The 19,888-nt window shown below is 26.9% G+C and overlaps 1 protein-coding gene across 6 annotated transcripts in view; it reads right to left on the bottom strand.

The window, feature by feature from the left end:
• Positions 1 to 13,919: 13,919 nt before the first annotated feature.
• Positions 13,920 to 19,888, bottom strand: part of LOC107443760 (uncharacterized) — a 28,602-nt gene continuing 22,633 nt past the window's right edge. For all 6 annotated transcript variants that reach the window (XM_016057724.4, XM_016057722.4, XM_016057721.4 and 3 more), the window contains 4 exons: positions 17,871 to 18,495; positions 17,733 to 17,788; positions 15,647 to 16,010; positions 13,920 to 14,090 (listed from right to left, as the gene is read on the bottom strand). In XM_016057724.4, the coding sequence (XP_015913210.2) occupies positions 14,058 to 14,090; positions 15,647 to 16,010; positions 17,733 to 17,788; positions 17,871 to 18,495 (1,078 nt within the window). In that variant the 3' untranslated portion in view covers positions 13,920 to 14,057. The remainder of the gene's footprint in view (positions 14,091 to 15,646; positions 16,011 to 17,732; positions 17,789 to 17,870; positions 18,496 to 19,888) is intronic.

Raw genomic sequence — 19,888 nt, 5'->3', positions numbered from 1 at the left:
ATAAGTGATTTTGAAAGAAAAAAATGCAATTTATTTTCACTTACTTACTCCTTGGCTCTATAAGCCCTGAGGGACTGTGTCCTCCTTTACCATACAGCTCCACTTTTTCCTGTCCTTGGGATTCATTTTTACCCAATATTTAAATCAAACATCGTAGTCACGAGTTTAAAAAATCCAGTTCCACACTGCATATTCACGTGATTTCAAAGCGTTGATGAGTAAAAAGAAAAATTTTGTTTCTAGCCTACTTACAGGGTTGCCACAGAGACTAAAATGCAATTATTTTCAACATGAGGCGACAAAGGCAACTTTTTTGCCTGAAATGGCTGAACAAGCAACTATTTTCAGGAAAAAGAGACTTTTCTGTATAGTGATGTTATTTAGCATAAATTGGGTTGACAACCTGCGGCCCGTGGGAACTTCTGAACACACTACCTTTTTTTCTTAAAAAATAAAAAAATTTAAATTGCAAATTTGAGTAATCACTTTTCAATTCGCACATATTCCATTGCAAGTTTATTTCATTTCTCAATCTTCTTTTCAATGGTTATTGCTACAAAATTCCACATGATTTTAAAAAAACCAATTTTTTATACGACATTAAGTTGCGTGAGTTTTAAATTTGAGTAATCATTTTTAACAATGTATATATATATATATATATATATAAATTTGCTAAATCAATTTCTGATAAAAGGGAAAAATTTTTAGAAAAAGTATGTATTTTTTTAATGAAAAAGTATTTTTTGAATGAATTCTAGTAATTAAGAGTATTTAATTTTCTGCAAATGTACTAATTTTTTTGATAAAAAAATTTAGTTCTAGAACACAGAATTCAAAGAAAGGTTTATATAAAAATTATCATATTTGCCACCAACTTGACTAAATGGATTATGGTATAAGATAATTAAGTCATTTAATAAAATTTTAGTCATATTTTTGATGAATTTTTGTTTTTATTTAGGCAACTATTTTCATGCTATAGGCTACTAGAAGAAACTATTTTGTTCATTTTTTTCTGAGGCAATCCTGTACTTATAATTCAAAGCATATTTGTAACATTTAATGTGTTCACACGGATAATTTAAAAGAAAAGTGATCATAATTTTAATATTTTTTTTATCATTTTCCTGAAGCTATTTTGTTTATTACTGTGGAATTACTTTTTTACTATTCATTCTAAGAATGGTTTTGTGTGTTCATATTTTATAACATATGATTATGAAAATTATTATTTGTAATTATGGATATTTTGTGTGATTTGTAGTATGAAATAATCTATAATTTAATTAAATATTAGAAGTTCTTAATATAATTATAAAATTAAGTTCCACTATGTAAAATATTTTTAAAAAAGCTGCAGTTTTAATTTTGTAAGAAATTTATTTATTTTTTCCCAATTTTCGCTTATTTATTTCAAAATGATTTATTTGATGGCTTAGAAACAATGCCATCAATTGCATGTTAAAAGAGAGAAAAAAACAAACAAACAAACTTGAGTGCAACTTGCCTCTATTATTTATTTTAATCACACATTTAATTTATAATTGCTTTCATTTCCAAATTAAAATTTACTTGATTAACTTGAACTAAAAACTTATTTGATTTTCTTCTTTTTTTATTCATGATAGTATGTAGTAAAAAGCAGGAAAACTATTCGTTTGTTCTTAAAGCAGTAGTTGAATTAGTAAATGATCTAAATAAATGTTAAAATAAGGTCAGATCTAAGAAGTTTTGATGTTTTTGTAAATACAAAGCTATGCTTTGTTTTAAGTTATTGTCTTGTACAGTTGTGTCAAGTGATGTAATTTTTAAGTTGGTTCATTTTAATCATTATTCAAAATGCTATTAAATTGATGAATGAAACAATTTAATTAGTTCTCTGAGGAGACTATTTAGGCTATTTTTTTATATTTATAGCTACTAAACTATTTTCAAGGATAATTGTAGTGAAAACCCTAGTAAATGCAAAAGGAACCACAAGAAAGAGTCTGAGAAAAAAGTACTAAAAAAAGCACCACTTTTTAATTATTACTATGCTTATTTCAAGATCAAATATTTTTAGTCTAAATATTACAAGAATTTAACAGTAGATTTAGATCCATTATATGCTAATTAATTTTAAAATAAATATTTAATTTACATTTGAAAAAATAATCGTATAATGATTTACTTGAATGAATGTTTAAAAAATAATTATAATTTGAGTTAGGAGATCTTAGGAAAGAGGAAATTAAAAATTAACAGAAGTTTAAAAAAGAAGGGGAGCATAGCTCAACAGAATACACTAAGCTTAGAAGAATTTATTGTGTTTCCTTAATTTTTCAAATGACTTTCAAATCAGGATAGAAAAATTTGAATCAGTGTTAAAATCCATATAATTTTTAAAAGAATCAATGTTATCTAATTTATGCCTATTATCAGATTGAACCTTTATAAATCTTTCTGCTGTCATTCCCAGGGAAGGATTGCTATGAAATCTTTTTCTTTTCAATATCGCCAGATGGCGTTCTTTTTAAATTTGTATGTATTTGTCAGCTTAATGTCAATAAACTTTACATTCTGTCTGAAACTCGATCTCCACGGACTACAGTTAGTAGCAGAGCTGTGGTTTTGAAAATTATGACGCAGTAAGAGTTAAAAGTTTTACTTTAAGTTTTGCTGTGATTTACATCGTTTAGATTCCAAGATGCAATAATAAAAGCAATTTGGGATCAGGAAATAATCCCTGAGGAATGGAAAATGAGTGTGACCTGTGTAATACACAAGAAAGGCGATCTACTTGAATGCTCTAACTACAGAGGTATTAGCCTGTTTTGTTCAAGCTATAAAGTATTTTCAAATATTTTATACAACAGACTCTCTCCATTTGTGGAAAAACCGATGGAGTCTATCATGGTGGATTTAGGAAAAGAAGATCCACTACTAAGCAAATATTTAACATTCGGCAGATTCTGGAGAAGACTAAAGAAATATGGAATAGATACATACCATCTTCATTGATTTTAAAGATGCCTACAATAGCATCAATAGAAAAGCCCTCATTGCAGCCTTGAACGAGTTTAAAGTGCCTAAAAAGTTATCTAGGCTGATATGCCTGACACTAAATGAAACCAAAACTAGGGTCAAAATGCAGAATAATCTGTCAAGCCCAATGGTAATAAATAATGGTGTGTGAATAGGGGGATATATTGGCATGCCTACTCTTCAATTTAATATTAGAAAAAGTAATAAGAGATTCCAACATTAACATCAAGGGAAATATTTTTAATAGATCTGTACAACTGTTCGCCTTTGCTGATGACATAGACATTATTGCTAGAACACCTATAGCACTAAGACAGGCTTTTATTTCTTTTGAGAAATCGGCTCTCAAGATGGGCCTGAGAATAAACGAGAGCAAAACTAAATATTTGCCATGTATGTACTAAAACAAGCTTCAATAACACCCATTTAGAAATTGAAGAATATAAGTTTAAAGTTGTTGACAATTTCGTTTACTTGGGTTCTGTAATCAACAACAGGTACAATATTACAATGGAAATTCAAAGAAGAATTACTATAGCCAATTAATGTTTTACTGGAATTCGAAAATACATAAAATCTAATGTAAATCATAGAAGAACGAAAGTTTTATATAAATCTCTTTTAAGATCAATTTTAACATATGCTTGTGAAACCTGGACCATATCTTGTACAGATGAGGCTATGTTGGGTACCTTTGAGAGAAAGGTCTTAAAAAAAGGAGTATTTTTCAAAATTCCTCAAAAAATACTTATTTTTGGAGGAATTAAAAAAAATGATGTGTGGTTTAGAAGATAAAATCTGGAGCTTTATCGCTTATTTAATGAACCCGGCATTATTAACTTCATTAAACGACAAAGAATAAAATTGGCAGGCCACATTATCAGAATGGACGAAGACAGTACCACAATAATAGTTTTTAATGCCAGACCAGTTGGCACATGAAAAAGAGACAGGCCGAATTTGAGATGGATAGATGGCCTAGAAAAAGACTTTTTGGTTTTAAAACTAAAAACAGGAAAAAGGTTAGCCTGGAAAAAACTTCTTGAGAAGGCCAAGGCCCACCCTGGGCTGTTGAGCCAATGATGATGATGAGATTCTAAGATGAATAGGTATCTGCCGAGTTTTCCACTGCTTAACAGTGAAAACTATCATCAGTGGTGTATTAAAATTAAAGCTTTGTTAACAATTAAAAAAAATAACAAATCTTCTTATTGAAGAAGCCCCTTGATGCAAAATTACGAGAACAATGGACACTGAAAAATGATAAGGCTGTGGCATATATTCAACTTTCACTTTCTGACAACAAAGGTCTTCAGTTCTCAAAAGAAACAAGTGCTAAAAATTCTATGGGAGAAAAGTCAAACCACGTTTACTGTTGGTCGCAAAATAGATGCAAGTAAGGAAGTAAAAATTCTTGAAATGAAAATGTTTCAAATTATATAGCATGATAACGCAGGCTTCAAACGAAACTCTCATTGCTGGAACCTGAAATTTCAGAAAGAGAACTTGTTTTTTATACTGTTAGAGGATTAAAAGTGAAGTTTTCAAAAATAAGAGAAATCCTGAGAGAGGAAGAAAACAACATATCAAAATTAAAAAATGGTTTTTCTAGAAGAGAAGCATTCAGAGTAAATGTTAAATATGAAAACAGAAGCATGAAGAAATGCTTCACCTGCCATCTAAAGACTGCTATTTCTGAAACAAGAACGATGGAAATCGAAACCCAACATCTCATAGGAAAATTTTTTTCCAACTTTAAATCAGGGATGAAAAAGCGAAAATCAATAACGCTCACTGTGCATTTGAAAATCAAGCTAAACATTTTAGTGAAAATTTCGCGCTTACAGCTGAACAAGAACAACATCACGTAAATTCTAGTGCTACAGATAAAAACAAAACATTTTTCATTCTGGATTCTGGTGCCACTTCACACATGGTAAAAGATTTAAAACTTTTTGAAAACATAAATTATGTTAAAGGAAAAATACATTTGGCAGGTAAGAATGCAAATTTAATTTTTAAAGATATTGTTATAAAAGCTACAACTGTTCATAATTCCATAAAAAATCTAACAATATTATGTTATATCTGCACCAAATTTACGAAACAATTTCAGTATCTAAATTAATTGATGGACGTTATAAAGTTGAATCTGTTGGTTATGATATTTTTATTTTAAGTAATGACAATCACATTGTTTTAAAAGCTGTAAAAGTAAAAATTCGTTTTGAAATTTTAATGCAACCGTAATAAAATTTCACCTTAATCTTTTGATAATAATGATGTATGCAATCGTGAGTTAGAATGTAATGAAGTAAGTAATTTGGATTCTTAAAATATTTGGCATACCTTGTTATTTAAATCCACAATACATGGTTAAAATGCAAAACGTCATTGGTATAAATTAAGATTTTGAAAATTATTGTGAATCTTGTGGCACGAGTAAAAAAAGTAACCCATAAGAGTCATCCAACAATTAATATTGCACAAAGTAATTCTATATTAGAATTATTTCATGCTGACCTAGCAGGCCCAACAAATTGTGATACATTGGGCAATTCAAGATATTTTTTAGTTCTAGTGGATGATTTTTCTGGGATGTACTTTTATTATTTTTCAAAGAATAGAAATGAAGTACTATTTGTAAAGTTAAAGAAAGGTATGAAAATACAATGGATAAAAAAAATCAAAATATTAAGAACGAGATTGTTAGTTTTCTAGAAAAATACGGGATCATACACGAAAAACAGTACCGTATAATCCTTCATCAAATGGACATGCTGAGCGAGCCAGAAGAGTATTAGTAGAAAGGGCTAGGATTATTATATGAAAGTGAATTACCATTAAAATTTTGGGCTGAAACGATAAATTTTAGCATTTCTAATCTTACACTGTACAGTTTATTTAAAAAATAAATAATTTTAAATTAATCAGTGGTATACAGTGGTGAATAGAAAAAAAAAAAATGGAAAAATCGAAAGTTGCACAATGATCTATGCTTAGTAACCTCAGCCTTACAAGACATTGCCCTTCTTTAGCCAGTACTTTATTTATAAATTGCACTATTTTTAATTGCTTTAAATTATAAGTTTCTGTGATTTTGTTTATTTTCCGATTTGTTATGCTAAATTTTATAAAAGTGAATTTTCATATTTCTTTTTTTTTCCCCAAGTTTTACACAATTAGTTGCTAAATCAGATTTTATTTAACCAAGTATTTTTCTAGTGTTTTAATACTCGAACTTATTCTATAATCACCTAGTAAAAGAAACATTAAACCTATTTTAATAAATAAAACAATAATTGAAAAAGATAAAAATATTTATTAACTGAAAACAACATATTTAAGACAACCAGATTACATGTGTTCATACAAAAATAAACAACATTTACCTGAGACCATAGATATCACATTTAACAATTTGTAATTGGAAAAAAGAATGTACAACAATTCCTTACAAATGGACATCAAAACAAAAACTGATTTCAATAGTAAAAATAGCCACCACATACCACTACAACACAAAACCCACAAATAGAATGAAAAACACATTTAACAGATAAATTGGTACAGATGCATAATTTATTTCTCTAAAACTTTAAATAGACTTTATGACAACACACATCGTAACATGGAATGCATTATGTATTTAAAAATAGGAAGGAAAAAAAAAACACTATAATAAAAATGGAGAAACAAATCTTAATTTCACTTGGGAATATGTAAGCTCCAACAATTGAGATGGAAATGTAAAATATAATTTAAAATCTGTAACAATGTAAAATGAGAATATATATATAGTTTCACTATGACCATACATTTTGTGCTCAGCACAGAAAAATATGATAATAAACTGGAATGAACAGCATCTGTACGATAGAAGACTGATAAACTTAAAAAACGATTTTCAAAAATTTGTTGACACACAGTTTGCTTATTTAAACAGCTTTAACTTTTCATCAAACGATTGGTTTTTCAAGTAATGATTTACAATTTTCATCCAGTTTATAGCTCTAGTCTCACACATTTGTTACTGAATTGGTGATAATAATTTAGTTCAGAAATATGACAATACAATATACTTTTCAGATTTGGATTAAAATTTTCATTTTAAACTTCCCCTTTCCGAGAGGAAATAAATACAAGTTCATTAAATAAGGTACTTTAATACTGAAAAGCAGATTTTGTGCCAAATGTCTTAACTCATTATTTGCTGTTAATTAACTAACATCACTTTTTTATAGACGGTCAAATAGAGAAATGGACTTTTTGTTTTTAAAATCATAGCTTTAAAAATTTATTTACCAAATTTATAAATTTTTTCTTTGTACTGAAGATTTTAAATGGAAAAAAAATTATAACAATCAAAGCATAGTTTTTGATTTTAAACTTTCTAAGATATATTGAATTAAGTCAAATAATAATAAATTAAATAAATACTTTAATGAATAGACATCTTTAGTTTTCTATCAATTAAAAGGGATTTTATATTCCTTCATCTTTTTTTCTTAAAAAAAGTTTGAGGAATTTTTATCTCTTTTTTTTTTCTCCTTCAGTTATAAAAAATTCTAGCAATTACTTATTAGATATTTCAGTCAAAAGTTACCTATAAAAGTAACACTTGAAAATATTCTTTTTTACTCTTAACCTAAACTTGTAATAACAAATGTCATGTACACATGATTTAAAAAAAAAAAAAAATTTGATTATTAAGATATAGATATAGCAGTTTAGACATTAACATTCACAATTTTTTGTAATTTTTTATTTTTGTTGATATGTACTGGTAGAAAGAAAATGATAAACTCATTTTTCAGTACGTAAACTTCTGCTTGATTAGTTTTTATGCAAAAAAAAAAAAAAAAAAAAAAAAAAAACTTACATCATGTTAAAAATGCCAAACATTGTTTTATGAACAAAAAAAAATATTGGAAACTAATCATTAATTTTTTAAACATCGTAACAGATTGCATACATTTGGGCAATAACACAACTATCTAATTTTATCAAGCAAACAAGTTTTCCCAACATCTTATGATGTTTTGGTAACTGATGATTAAAGTTAATGGAGCTGCTATTTTTAAATAGATAATTGAAAATTAAAGCAGTTGTTTGTTGATATGCATTGACTAACATTCATATTACTATTTTTAATAAATCACCACATAAATAACTTGAAAAGCAACATAGCCTTTTCAAGACACAAGTAAACGAAAAAAACAAAAATAAACACAACAGATAAGAATACAAGTAAATAAATATAACAGTATCAAATATGGATGTGAACTGTATTTAGAATGGATTATTTAACTAAAATTTTTTTAAAAAAAAAGACAACATACAACAAAATATCGGACATAAATATGAATTTTAAATTAAAGAACTATCTTATTTTTCTTCATTTTTAAAGTCATCATTACATAAATTTCTATGTTAACAAATTGTTGTTATTGTAAATAATTTTTATACCAGTATGTCCTTAAATTTGAATAATTTTTCTAGCAAAATCTACTTTATGTTTCTTCTCTGCTGGATGGCAAAATAAGAATGAACTAAAACTTTAGGTATTAAACTTTTTTCTTGTCATATAGCTATGATTACTTTAAAATGCTTGGGTTATAGAATATATTTAATTCGGGACTAATAATATTTAAAAACTATTCGCAATATCCGATGATTGGATAAATGCTTCTACAAAACATAAAGCAACAAGGAAACGACAGTAAAATCAGAGAAATATTATTTTATAAATGAAATCAGGGCAAAGCCGAACTTGCATAAAAAATTTTGCTTAGATGACTTCAAACTCTTATTTATGAAACTATCAATTATTTCCTGAGAAAATTAAATGTCTTCAGCCTATTAGGTTTTTTATAAATAAAAATATTTTATCGAGCATAAAATGAGAGATATATGTCAACGTAATTTAGTGACTAAATCATTGAAATGCTGGCTAGTGAATTAATTAAACAAAAAATTTAAGAAAGTAGGTGTTAAATCAAGAAATTAAAAACATGATTAATTATGTTTCACTATTTTTCATTTTCAAGAGAACTTCAGAAAATAGTTTTTTGCATCCTTAATTTAGAGCATAAAATTTTGGTCAAAATGTTAAGAGTAATGTACCTTTACACAATTACAAACAGATAGATTAAAAATTAGAATGTGATTTTAGATAAACAGGAGATAATTTTAAAAGAAAACCAAAATAACTGACATTTCAAACAACTCCTAAAAAAAGCTCAAACATACTTAATGAGATGAGAACATGATTGTATGAATTAACAACATGAGTAAAAATAAGTGAAAGCTTATTTAACAAAAATGTAAAAAAGATAAAAATAACACATGTAAATACAAAAGTTTCTTCACTATAAAAAATTACTCAGCAACTCATACCACTGCAACAATAGTAATAGAACTATTCTAAATCATAATTAACACTGGTATAAATAAACTATTTCAATGTTTTATTACTGTGACTAAATGCTTGATAAAAATGTATGAAATAAATCAATCAGATTGGAATAATATTTTAAACAATTATTAACAAATAACAACATAGAATCAATGTGTTTTGTGAATTTAAATGTTTAACAAAACTAAACAATATTTTGAGATATATGGATTACAAAGATGTAGCTAGGAATTCTAAGTTAGTTCATTTTACCTATAAGAAAAAGAAAAAAAATCCAAGTGGAATTTACAAAATATACAGTGAACACCACAAATTTAATCACTAGTTTTTAAAATCAGCTGCTTTTTTTAATCAAATCTACAAGATCTGAATCATGCAATATCAAATATTTTACTAAAATTATCACCACTGTTTTATGTAATAAAGCCTTTGGGAAGTATATGTTTTAAAAATGAACCTTCTTTTCAAGTTTTGAAAGATACGTAGTATGTAGACATTGAATTCTAGTTTGAACTATTGTGTTTGTTTTCTTAACAAAGAAAAAGTGGATTCGCAGAGGCATAAACAATTTTGAATAAATCCATGGTCATATGATATAATCATTCAACTATGAATAAAGGTTTACATTTTTACATTATTTTAAATCAAGTTTGTTAGCCTGCTAGCAACATGTCTGAATAGAACGATTTTAGTGTCAAGCATAAATTTTTAAAGTACTTAAATTTATAATTGACACTTAATGTAACATTGAAAGTTACAAAAACATCTCAAACAATTTTGAATTTAACATAATGCTAATAAAACAACAATACATGAGTATGAAGAACCTTCTGTGTGTAGCTCATGTTCAAAATTTAAATTTGAGAGCTTTATTTTTTCTTCTTAAGTGCAGATATACCGATTTATAAAATCAGCCACGTTATAAAAATCAAATGTCCTCAGAACGAATGTGTATTTAATAAGCAGTAGGCACTATACACATTGTGACTTTTATAACACAGAAATGAATTAGCATTGTAGCAATAAATAAGTTAGCAAAATTATAAATGATAAAATTATTCAAAAAATAATTTTTGAGAACTTCCTGAAATAATAATAAAAAAGCAAATATATATGTTAAAATCAGTGGGGATTTTGGGAAAAAGAAACTGGACAAAATGGAAGAAACTAAAAATGTTTAGAAATATATACTGTAACAGTAAATTTAAACAAATTAAGTTTTTGACTTTTTATTTAATAACTATTTTTATATTAATTTTAGTTTAGTACAGAAATTTAAAATCCATACTATTTAAGAGTAGGTTTGAGTATTCATACTTAATAGTATTTGATTATAAAAATCATTATGCTCTTTGTAATTGTTAATTCAATATATTATTTGTAGTAGTGGATGTGTGTGGTAAGTGATTTGTTGCCTACATTTGTTTCAACTTCTAAATAAATTTTTCCTTTCTTGCTTTTCAGTTTTCACTTACTTAAAAAGGATGAGTTAAATAGCTTGAAAATTAATGTTTTTTGAATTAAATTGCAAATTATAAACTGATTTTTTTAAAAATTATTTTATATTTCTTTTAGTTAAAAAAAAAAGGAGTTTCTTCTACTTGAGTCTAAAGAAAGCTATTTCTTCCAGGGTGGTTTTTTCCATTGTGGAAAAAATTACTAAAATCCAGGTGAAAATTTAAAAAAAAAAAAAAAAAAAAAAAAGCAAACGCATAGATTTAAATTATATATGAAAAAATTAGAGCATAGTTTTTAATAATTAAATGGAAACATAATTTCCTGCATGCTTTTGATGGACAAAAGTGTGAGAAGCCACATTTATATATATTTATGCATTTTGCATAACACTATAATGCTTAGCTGTCAAAGTTAATAAATTGTGTCTAAGAATGAAGAATTACCAAATAAGAATGTTTGCCAATTCCTCTGAACATCTACTTACATATGTTAATTAAGTTTATCGGTAGAACTGTTTTGTTAAATATAATAAATTCAATATATACCTAAAATAATGGAGATAAATTAGATGCATTGGTATATTATTCAGATTGACTTTTTAGTGAAGGAATTAAAAGGACAAGAAAAGTCCATTACAAATTAAAAAGATGATACAAATACAATAACAGAGTCTAAAAATGTTAAAATAAAAAGATAAATTTACAAAAACATTTTGCAATGGATTAATAACACTATAGCTATTAAAATCAACTTCAAAAGTTATCTTTAACCTTATGAAGAATTAGAATTTCATACCCTCAAATGACAACAAATAGCTTGACATAATCTAGCAACTACTATATTATTGAACCTTGTGTTTATTTTATAAAAGCTTTATATATTATTCTGGTTAAAAAAAACTAATTCACAACAATACTTGTGCGTTTTTTTAAAAATTAACATGCATATTTTAACACCAATTCCAAAAATGCTATTTTCTGAAATATATATACATCAAAATTTACAAAAATAATTAGCTACCTAAAATCTAAATCAAATATAAAACAATATTTGAAACATGCATTAGTCGACTAATATATAATATAGAAGGCACTGAAATTAAAATATTAACAATCACCTTTCTTTAGTACAATAGTTCAGTTAAAATTTAAGTTGGATTTCTAAAGTAAATTTAAAAACACAAAAGGCACAGTAGTATTTTTACAATGAATGTGGGCTTCTGCATATATCTATATGCACAATGGAAAAGCTAAAGAAAAGGAGTCAATATTATGAACTAAGTTTTTCATTAATAGTATTTGTGGAAAATGTTTCCTTATTTAAGAAATGCACAAAAATAAGTTCTCTTTATTTTAAAATGTCAAACATATTTGATATTCATAAAAATCAGGAACTCATTTGAAGCAAATCTCTCTGTTGTATGCTACTTATATAACTATATTAATGGGAAAGTGATTTAATTAAAGTAACAGCTATTTAAACCATTCCTAGAGAGAATTTTTTCTTATTTTTATAGAAACCAAGCTACATATACATAGAGGCACAAACATACAAAGTATTCTTTATATTAGAAAATGATAACACATTAAGACTAGATATAAAAAATTTATTGAAAATAGTGAATATTAATAAACAAAGGTAATTCAGAAATTAATCTTCCATGCTTAAATTTTTAATTTATTTGAAACCATATTATTTTTGGATGATAAATTCTTATAAACATCATCTGTACAACAACAATGCTACTAAGAGTATTAATGCAATTAGATCAAGTTCTTAGCTCCAATAACTTTAAACATAACCCACTAACAATTCAACGAAATTATTGTATTAAATTTTTTGATAATTTTAAAATGATTTCAAGCAAATCTGAAATTAAAAATAGAAACATGGAAAACTGTATGATGAAGATTTATACTGGTAATTCAGACAAAAATATTAGTCTCTAATTCCATTAAAAAAATAAGCCAATAATTATAATTATATCAATATAAATGGATAACTTAAATTAAGTTCAAAATATATGTAATATAGTTTGAGGCTATAAACACCATAGTGAGTAGACTGCTATTCGAAGATCCATTTTTCAGTGAGACTGATAACTTGTCAGAGCCTTAGGGTTGCCACGAAAATAAGAATTCAAGCTTAGATGGCCAGAGTCTGATGAAAAAAGACATTAGAAAAGTGTTGTTTCACTATTTTGAAAAATATCTAATATCTCAAGAAATATACATTATATCAAAAATCTGAAAATACTTTTGAAATAATTCCAAAAATATGAATTCAATCATATTAAATAAATCTTGGGAGTGGGGCAAATTCAAAATAGCAACCCTCATTATTTTATTACTGATATGGATTCTCCAGAAAAAAAGTATCCCATTATGACTGACAGACTTTTGCATTTTTCATAACACTGTAACAGCAAAATAAAAATGTGGCAAAAATTGCTTAAAATGGAGATAATTTGAAAAGCAAAAGTCAGATCGAAAAAATGATAGAAGAGTTAAATATTTTGAAAAATCGATCTAATGATACCAAACTCAACCCCTTCAATTGAGACTGCGGTGACTCTCTAGGGTTTAAATGGGAATTTTTTAATTAGGTTTCACAATATTAATTGATGAAACATTTAGAACAACTTGTAGCTTAAGTTCTGATTATTTATGAACAGACCATTACACAGATAGTGGACAAAATTCTTTTGAATAAATGTATAAAAAGTAAATTTGATAATTTCTTGGAAATTGTGTTTTACATGAATACTTTTTTTTGCATATTTTAGTATCTATCAAGCAATAAAGTGCCTAAATTTATTTTGAATTAAAAAAAAATAAGTGGTTGATGCATACTATATTATATATATATATTTATATTATATAATTAGATATAGCCTCATTATTATAATGTAAAAAAATATATAAAGAAACACAACATTCAATTAAAAGTGTTTAAAAACTGGAAAAAACACTTTGTATCCATTGATAATTTAGTTTATATTAAAATGTTTAGGTTAAAATTATTCTACAACAGATGAGGAATGTTATGAAGGGAATCCATCTTTTTGACTTTTTAAGAATGAAATATATTTACATTCTAATGAAACAATAAAATCCAATCAATAAAGTTGTTTCATTACTATCTAACAATTTTTTTACAACTTTTCTGCACAACAGACATCATGTACCTAAATATAAGGAAAAAGAGATTAAAGTACTTCACTTTCAAGCATTTTTAGTAAAATAAATATAATCATGCATTAATTGTTTTTGATATCTGAAATTTGATTAGAGCGCAATGCATAATTAGCAATGCTAAAAGCAAAAATTTTTTTTTTCTTTGATGTTATAGATAAATATGGTTATAGAGTGTATGGTTGGCCAAGGCTTTCTTGGTGATGCTGTTGAAATGTCTGTTAGTGTTTTTCATTGTTTTAGAAAAGGTATTTATTCCATGGCTGGCATTTTTTCCAAAAGTAACATCTGAAGAAGTGAACTTTTGGAAGTGACAGAAAATATATATGACCAATAAATTTTTAGGGGCAGGTATTAAATTTAAACAAATGAAATTCAATGCACTTTAAGTAAAAAGTTTTAATTTTTAAAACTGTTTTCATACCATTTACTTTTATGTAAAAATTTAAAAATCTGTGTAATTGATTACAAGATTTTATTCTTAAATTTAATTTATCTTTACTTTTCTAAATAAATAGTTACTTTCTTAACTAGTTAAGCTATGCGTACAGTGTGAAAAAAAGATACTACTCTGAATAACTTTTGTTTGAATAATCAGATCTTTACGGTTCTAAGGTGCTTCAAACATAATATATTAATGCCAGTAAGTAATCAAATTACAGAATTATTTCTGTGGAAGAAATTTGCACTCTCTGATTTGTTCTTTGTATTTACTAGTTTATCTGTCCATTTTTTCTCCCAATGTTCATTTCACGAAAAATTCAGGAAAACTGCACTTTCAAATCATATAAGAATACAGCTATTCATCTAGTTTTTATTTGTTTTTGAAATTTAAAAAATTATTAACAAAAAATATGTTTACAGAAGGTGTTTTATCACTTATAAGAATATTACAAACCAAAAGATGTAAAATTTCAAGTGAGCATAGTATCCTTAAGTATTTTGCCTTATTAATGTAGTAAGTAAAAAACATGATTATTTTAAAGCACAAGAATTTTTTTAAAGGTATAAATATTAAAATTGCAGTTATTTGTAAAAAATGCTTAGGACAAATTTTATGAAAATTTATTCCATATTTAAAAATAAGTTACTCTAAATAACTGTAATATTTGAGGAAACAACCAGGAATTGCTGTGAAATATAATTGCGATTACAAGCAAACCTGATTTTTTTTTCCTGCTGCTACAGCTTTCTATTTATAGCCATATGAAAACACCTAGTTCTTAATTATCAGCATGCCTAATATATCTGTTGCAAATTTGTTTATTTTTTTTCTTTAAATATTAGGAAACTTGCCCTTTAGATCAATTCACTATCAAAGCTCACTTCACCTACTCATATCTTAAATACCCCAATTTCTTATATATTTATTTCTCATTTCCATTTCTTAACGTATTTAGTTTATTAAGTAATAATTTACATTTTAAGAAGACTAAATACATAGTTAAGTAAAAAAAAAAAAATCTTTTTAGCTGACGATAGAAAAGTTAGTAGAAAAAACTACAAAACCAATATTTTGTCTAGAAAGAAAAATAAATTCAATACACACCTTCTGAGTGATATCAGAGTCAGAAAATACATCTGTAGTTCTTGGAATGATTTCTAGTCTTATATCAGGACTAGTTCTATTGGAAACAAACTCCTGATGTGCATCTGAGCAGTAAGAATGATTATGAAGTTTTACAGATTGAGCAAAATTTCCTTCATAAGGCTTTTGATTAGGACTGACATCATCATCAGACGATTCTAATTCAATATTTAACGGAATGTCTGGATTAGATATGCTTGACATTAATTCTCCAGCTGTGTATTGACTGCTAGAATGTTCACTAGTATTTTCTTCTTCAGAAAAATATTCATCAGAACTGGATAAAGAATTCTCACTTATATTAGCAAGACTATATTGAGAATGTCTGTAATGAATAAATGAAAGCATTATTAAGATCAATTGGATACCTAAAATAAACAGATTATTACAGGGTGTGTAGCAAAATTTTTCAGCACAAAATAAGCACCTTTTAAGTACTTAAGGAGACAAAAAATATTTTTAAGCATTTTAAAAAAATATCAAAACTAGGATATGTGCAATAATATATCCCTCCCCTCATATCGTTGAAAGTTTTTTATATATATGTTACAAAATGTAAAATAATTTTCAAAGTTACATAATCACGATAAAATAACTAGTTTCTGACAAAGAATTCTTTTCTTGATTATATTAGCCACCATTAAAACAATTTATGCACAATTTTAAATATATTCAATATTGAGTGGATCACATTCTATTTTTTAAATTAATAATTACTTTACACAATTATGTAAAAAAATAATACATTCAAAATTACAATTAATTTAAAATGGTTATTTAAAAAGAATACTCAACAAAACATTAACAAGATTACAATTATTGATACAAAATTTATAAAGATACATAAAAAATTAAGCGAGCTAAGCAAACTTTGATGAATTCATATCACAAATGTAAATTAGTGAATGGCCTCAAATAAATTTTATTAAAATTTGTTACTTGGTTCAGTATTTCCTTAATGAAATAAATGCTTACAAAAAATTTTAATAATCTTGATATGTAAATACAATGAGAATTGAAGCAAAATATTTTTGTTGGAAGTAAATTATTATACGACACCTACAGTATCTGAAAGAATTTTTTTTTTTAATTTCAATTTTTTTAAAAATGATTTTGCCATTAAAAGATGACTTTAAGCTCTTCGGAATGACAAATCTGAATAAGATTTTTTTGCTCATTTAAAGTAGTGAAAGTCCCCTATAAATATTATGTAGTTTCTTCATAAAAATACATAAAAGTACTGAAAATTTTAAACGTAATAATACAATGATAAAAAGGAATAAATAATAAAGTACAATAAAAGTGTACAAAAATTTTATGTAATTGGTGGACGGTCCCTCCAGTAAAGAATCTTATTAATTAAAATCTCAATTAATTCTTATCTTTATTAAATTAAATGAATGAAAGGGAGATGGAAATTTTGAGAATTGAATATTGTGATTTTTCACTACTCTGGAAATCCACACGAAAATACGTAAATAGTGAATGATGCCCAAGTTAAGTTCAAGGATTATGGTACTGATCTATAAATAGAGGAGCATAAGAAGGTCATTAGCTTGCCAGTGACGATGAAATTAACAAGAGAAATAAAATTGCTTTTAGGAAAAATAAATCGGCAATGCTTAGTTCGTCCCCGTGATTAGGAAAAATCCGAGAAATTATTCAGTTCGATTTCAGATGGCAGAAATGAAGCCTGAAATTTAGAATCTCTAGCAAAATGCAACAGAGTTACTCATGAGAATGCAAGAATCCTTCCTATGGAATCCAGCTCAGTATACACATACCCACAAGTATTTCATCAAACATTTAAGATGATTGGGGCTTTAATAAGCTACGGACCCATGGAATGCCGAAATAGATTGTTGTTGGATGAATTGTGAAAATCACGCATTTTGCTAAATCATGGCAAAAACTAAGCACTTTTTAAAAACACCCAATGAAAAAAATACCTTTAAAAGCTTCTAAAAAACGAAAATCTAAAATAAGCATCTTTAAGCACTTTATAAAAATGCTTCACACTCTATATTAGTATAAATGATTAAATTACCTTGGCGAGTCCCTTCCATCATCACTGTCACATGATTCTTCCGTGGCACTGAATTCCTAAAAAAAATAATAAAATAGATTTTAGCATAAAATGCTAATGTTTATAAATTAATATTAACACACACCGAATACCATTTACCTGAAGACTACTTCCAAATCTTTTCAAAAGAAGTTTACCTCTAAAAGAGCCCATTCTACAAAATTTTCTAGAAAATCTTTGCTGTTGAGTATTTCTTTTTGATTTTTCACTCATGTTTAGTAGTTCATGAGAATAGTTACCTAAATTAACAGCAGTGCCAGAGGGTAATGCACACAAATGTTTACGACATTCAAATTCATTGGAGTTTATGGCAGCATTTTGCTCATAAGACTGGTTACAACTTTTGATCACAGAAGATTGAGTAAATATAGACGATTGATGATATGAGTTATGAACACTGACATCAAGAGTAGAGGATGATGAGTTTGTGTTTTTAAGAAGAGTAAAATCATCCGAAATAGACATACTTTGCTGAATTGTGGCACTTAAGTCATTGGCTTGCTCTTGGAATCTCAGATCTGTTTGGGTTTCTGAATCCACAACATTTGATATGACATGTTTCGTATCTTGTTTAAACTCTTCAATTATTTTTGGAGGAACAGAATAATCAAATTTGTCATCTGCAAATTGGCCAGAACGCACATTTTTTGCTCTTCTAATTCGTGATTTAGCAGAACCATGAAAAGCAGAATAGCTATCAACTGACTTTGCAGCTGTAATTGGCCTGAATAAGAAAAAATAAATGGAATTTAATTTGAATAAGTAAACATTCAGAACACTATGAATGAAAACAAAAGGTAAATGGGGCATTAATGATCAACCTGCATTTGAAAAGAAAAGAAAAACGCTATTTACATTGTGTTGAGATAATTTTGGCACATTTATGCAAAGATAGATGCTAGAAGTAATCATTCATACTTGCATACTAAAATTAAAAGGCAATTGGAATCAGTATTGATTACTACGAAAGTCTTCATCTATTTCAAAGGGAAAAATAAAACACTTTTTAGCTAATGAAATTAAATCTTTTGAGAATTCTACTTATTGTAAAAGATATATTTGTACTGCCCTAGTAGTCTAAACCAGTAACTTTAATTAAAAGGCAAGATAAAACTATTTCATAAGAAAAATCAGTCAACCCCAATACTCATTTAACAAGTTTACTTTGTACAGGATTTAAAATTTTACATCAAAATATAGCTATTGTTTTCAGATAAAAAAATAAAAATAGCTAAAAATGAAGAGAAAATATCTCACATTTCTTACAACATAAGTTCAAAAAATATTTCCTGATCAATGATCAGCCAGAATATGAATTCCTCAGATTTATGTGTTATTCAGCTGAGCGCAATTTATATGGAGGCAGCATAAATTTTTGCATTTAGAAAATTATGAATCCAAATTATAATTTACATATAATTTTTATAAATGAGTAATTGATGTATTTCATGAAATTTCAATACTCATAGATGCAAATAAAATGTAATTTAAACATCAATGAATAAAAGTCATTATGGTTTCAGAAAAATTACGTAATTTTTTTAAAATTAATATTTTTTTATTAATCCTGTGAACCTTAAATTTCAATGTTATAAATATGCTTTAGATTGTAAGTTGACAAAACTTGCTGCCCTGTGGCTGAGGGATAGCATATTTCGCTCTGATGCCACGTCCAGGGTTCTATCATCGGACCAGGTAAGATGATTCAGCCTTTCATCCCAGCAGTTGGTCAATAAAATGAGTACCAAGCATGCTTGGGGACTAAATATTGGGAGTTCCACTTTCAGCTGATTACCCATTTGAAACGAAACACAAAACCCAAGGTCAAGAAATTTGGAATGGACACAGTAGGTCCTGGTTTTTCATGGGCTGTTGTGCCGCTGAGTTCAGTTTTAGAGACAAAACCTGCCTTTTCCATAGAACAAATTTAGCATGCTTTAAAATAAATTGCAGTGAGCGCTCTTTAACTAGTGTATAGAAATTGCAAAATGTGATTTTTAAATCGTGAGCATCCTTATCACTGTGTGATTTCACACCGATAGGAAATGAGATGTGTAGTTCGCAAATCACATTAATAGGAAGCATATAGAGGGATTGGAAGATTTCGTTAATTATGT

This window comes from Parasteatoda tepidariorum, chromosome 11 (assembly GCF_982258835.1).
Source record: "Parasteatoda tepidariorum strain Cologne lab strain chromosome 11, Ptep-v5.0, whole genome shotgun sequence".
In the NCBI taxonomy this organism is placed as follows: domain Eukaryota; kingdom Metazoa; phylum Arthropoda; class Arachnida; order Araneae; family Theridiidae; genus Parasteatoda; species Parasteatoda tepidariorum.
The sequence above is the reverse complement of the archived record's forward strand: the minus strand, read 5'-3'. Positions and strand labels throughout refer to the sequence as shown.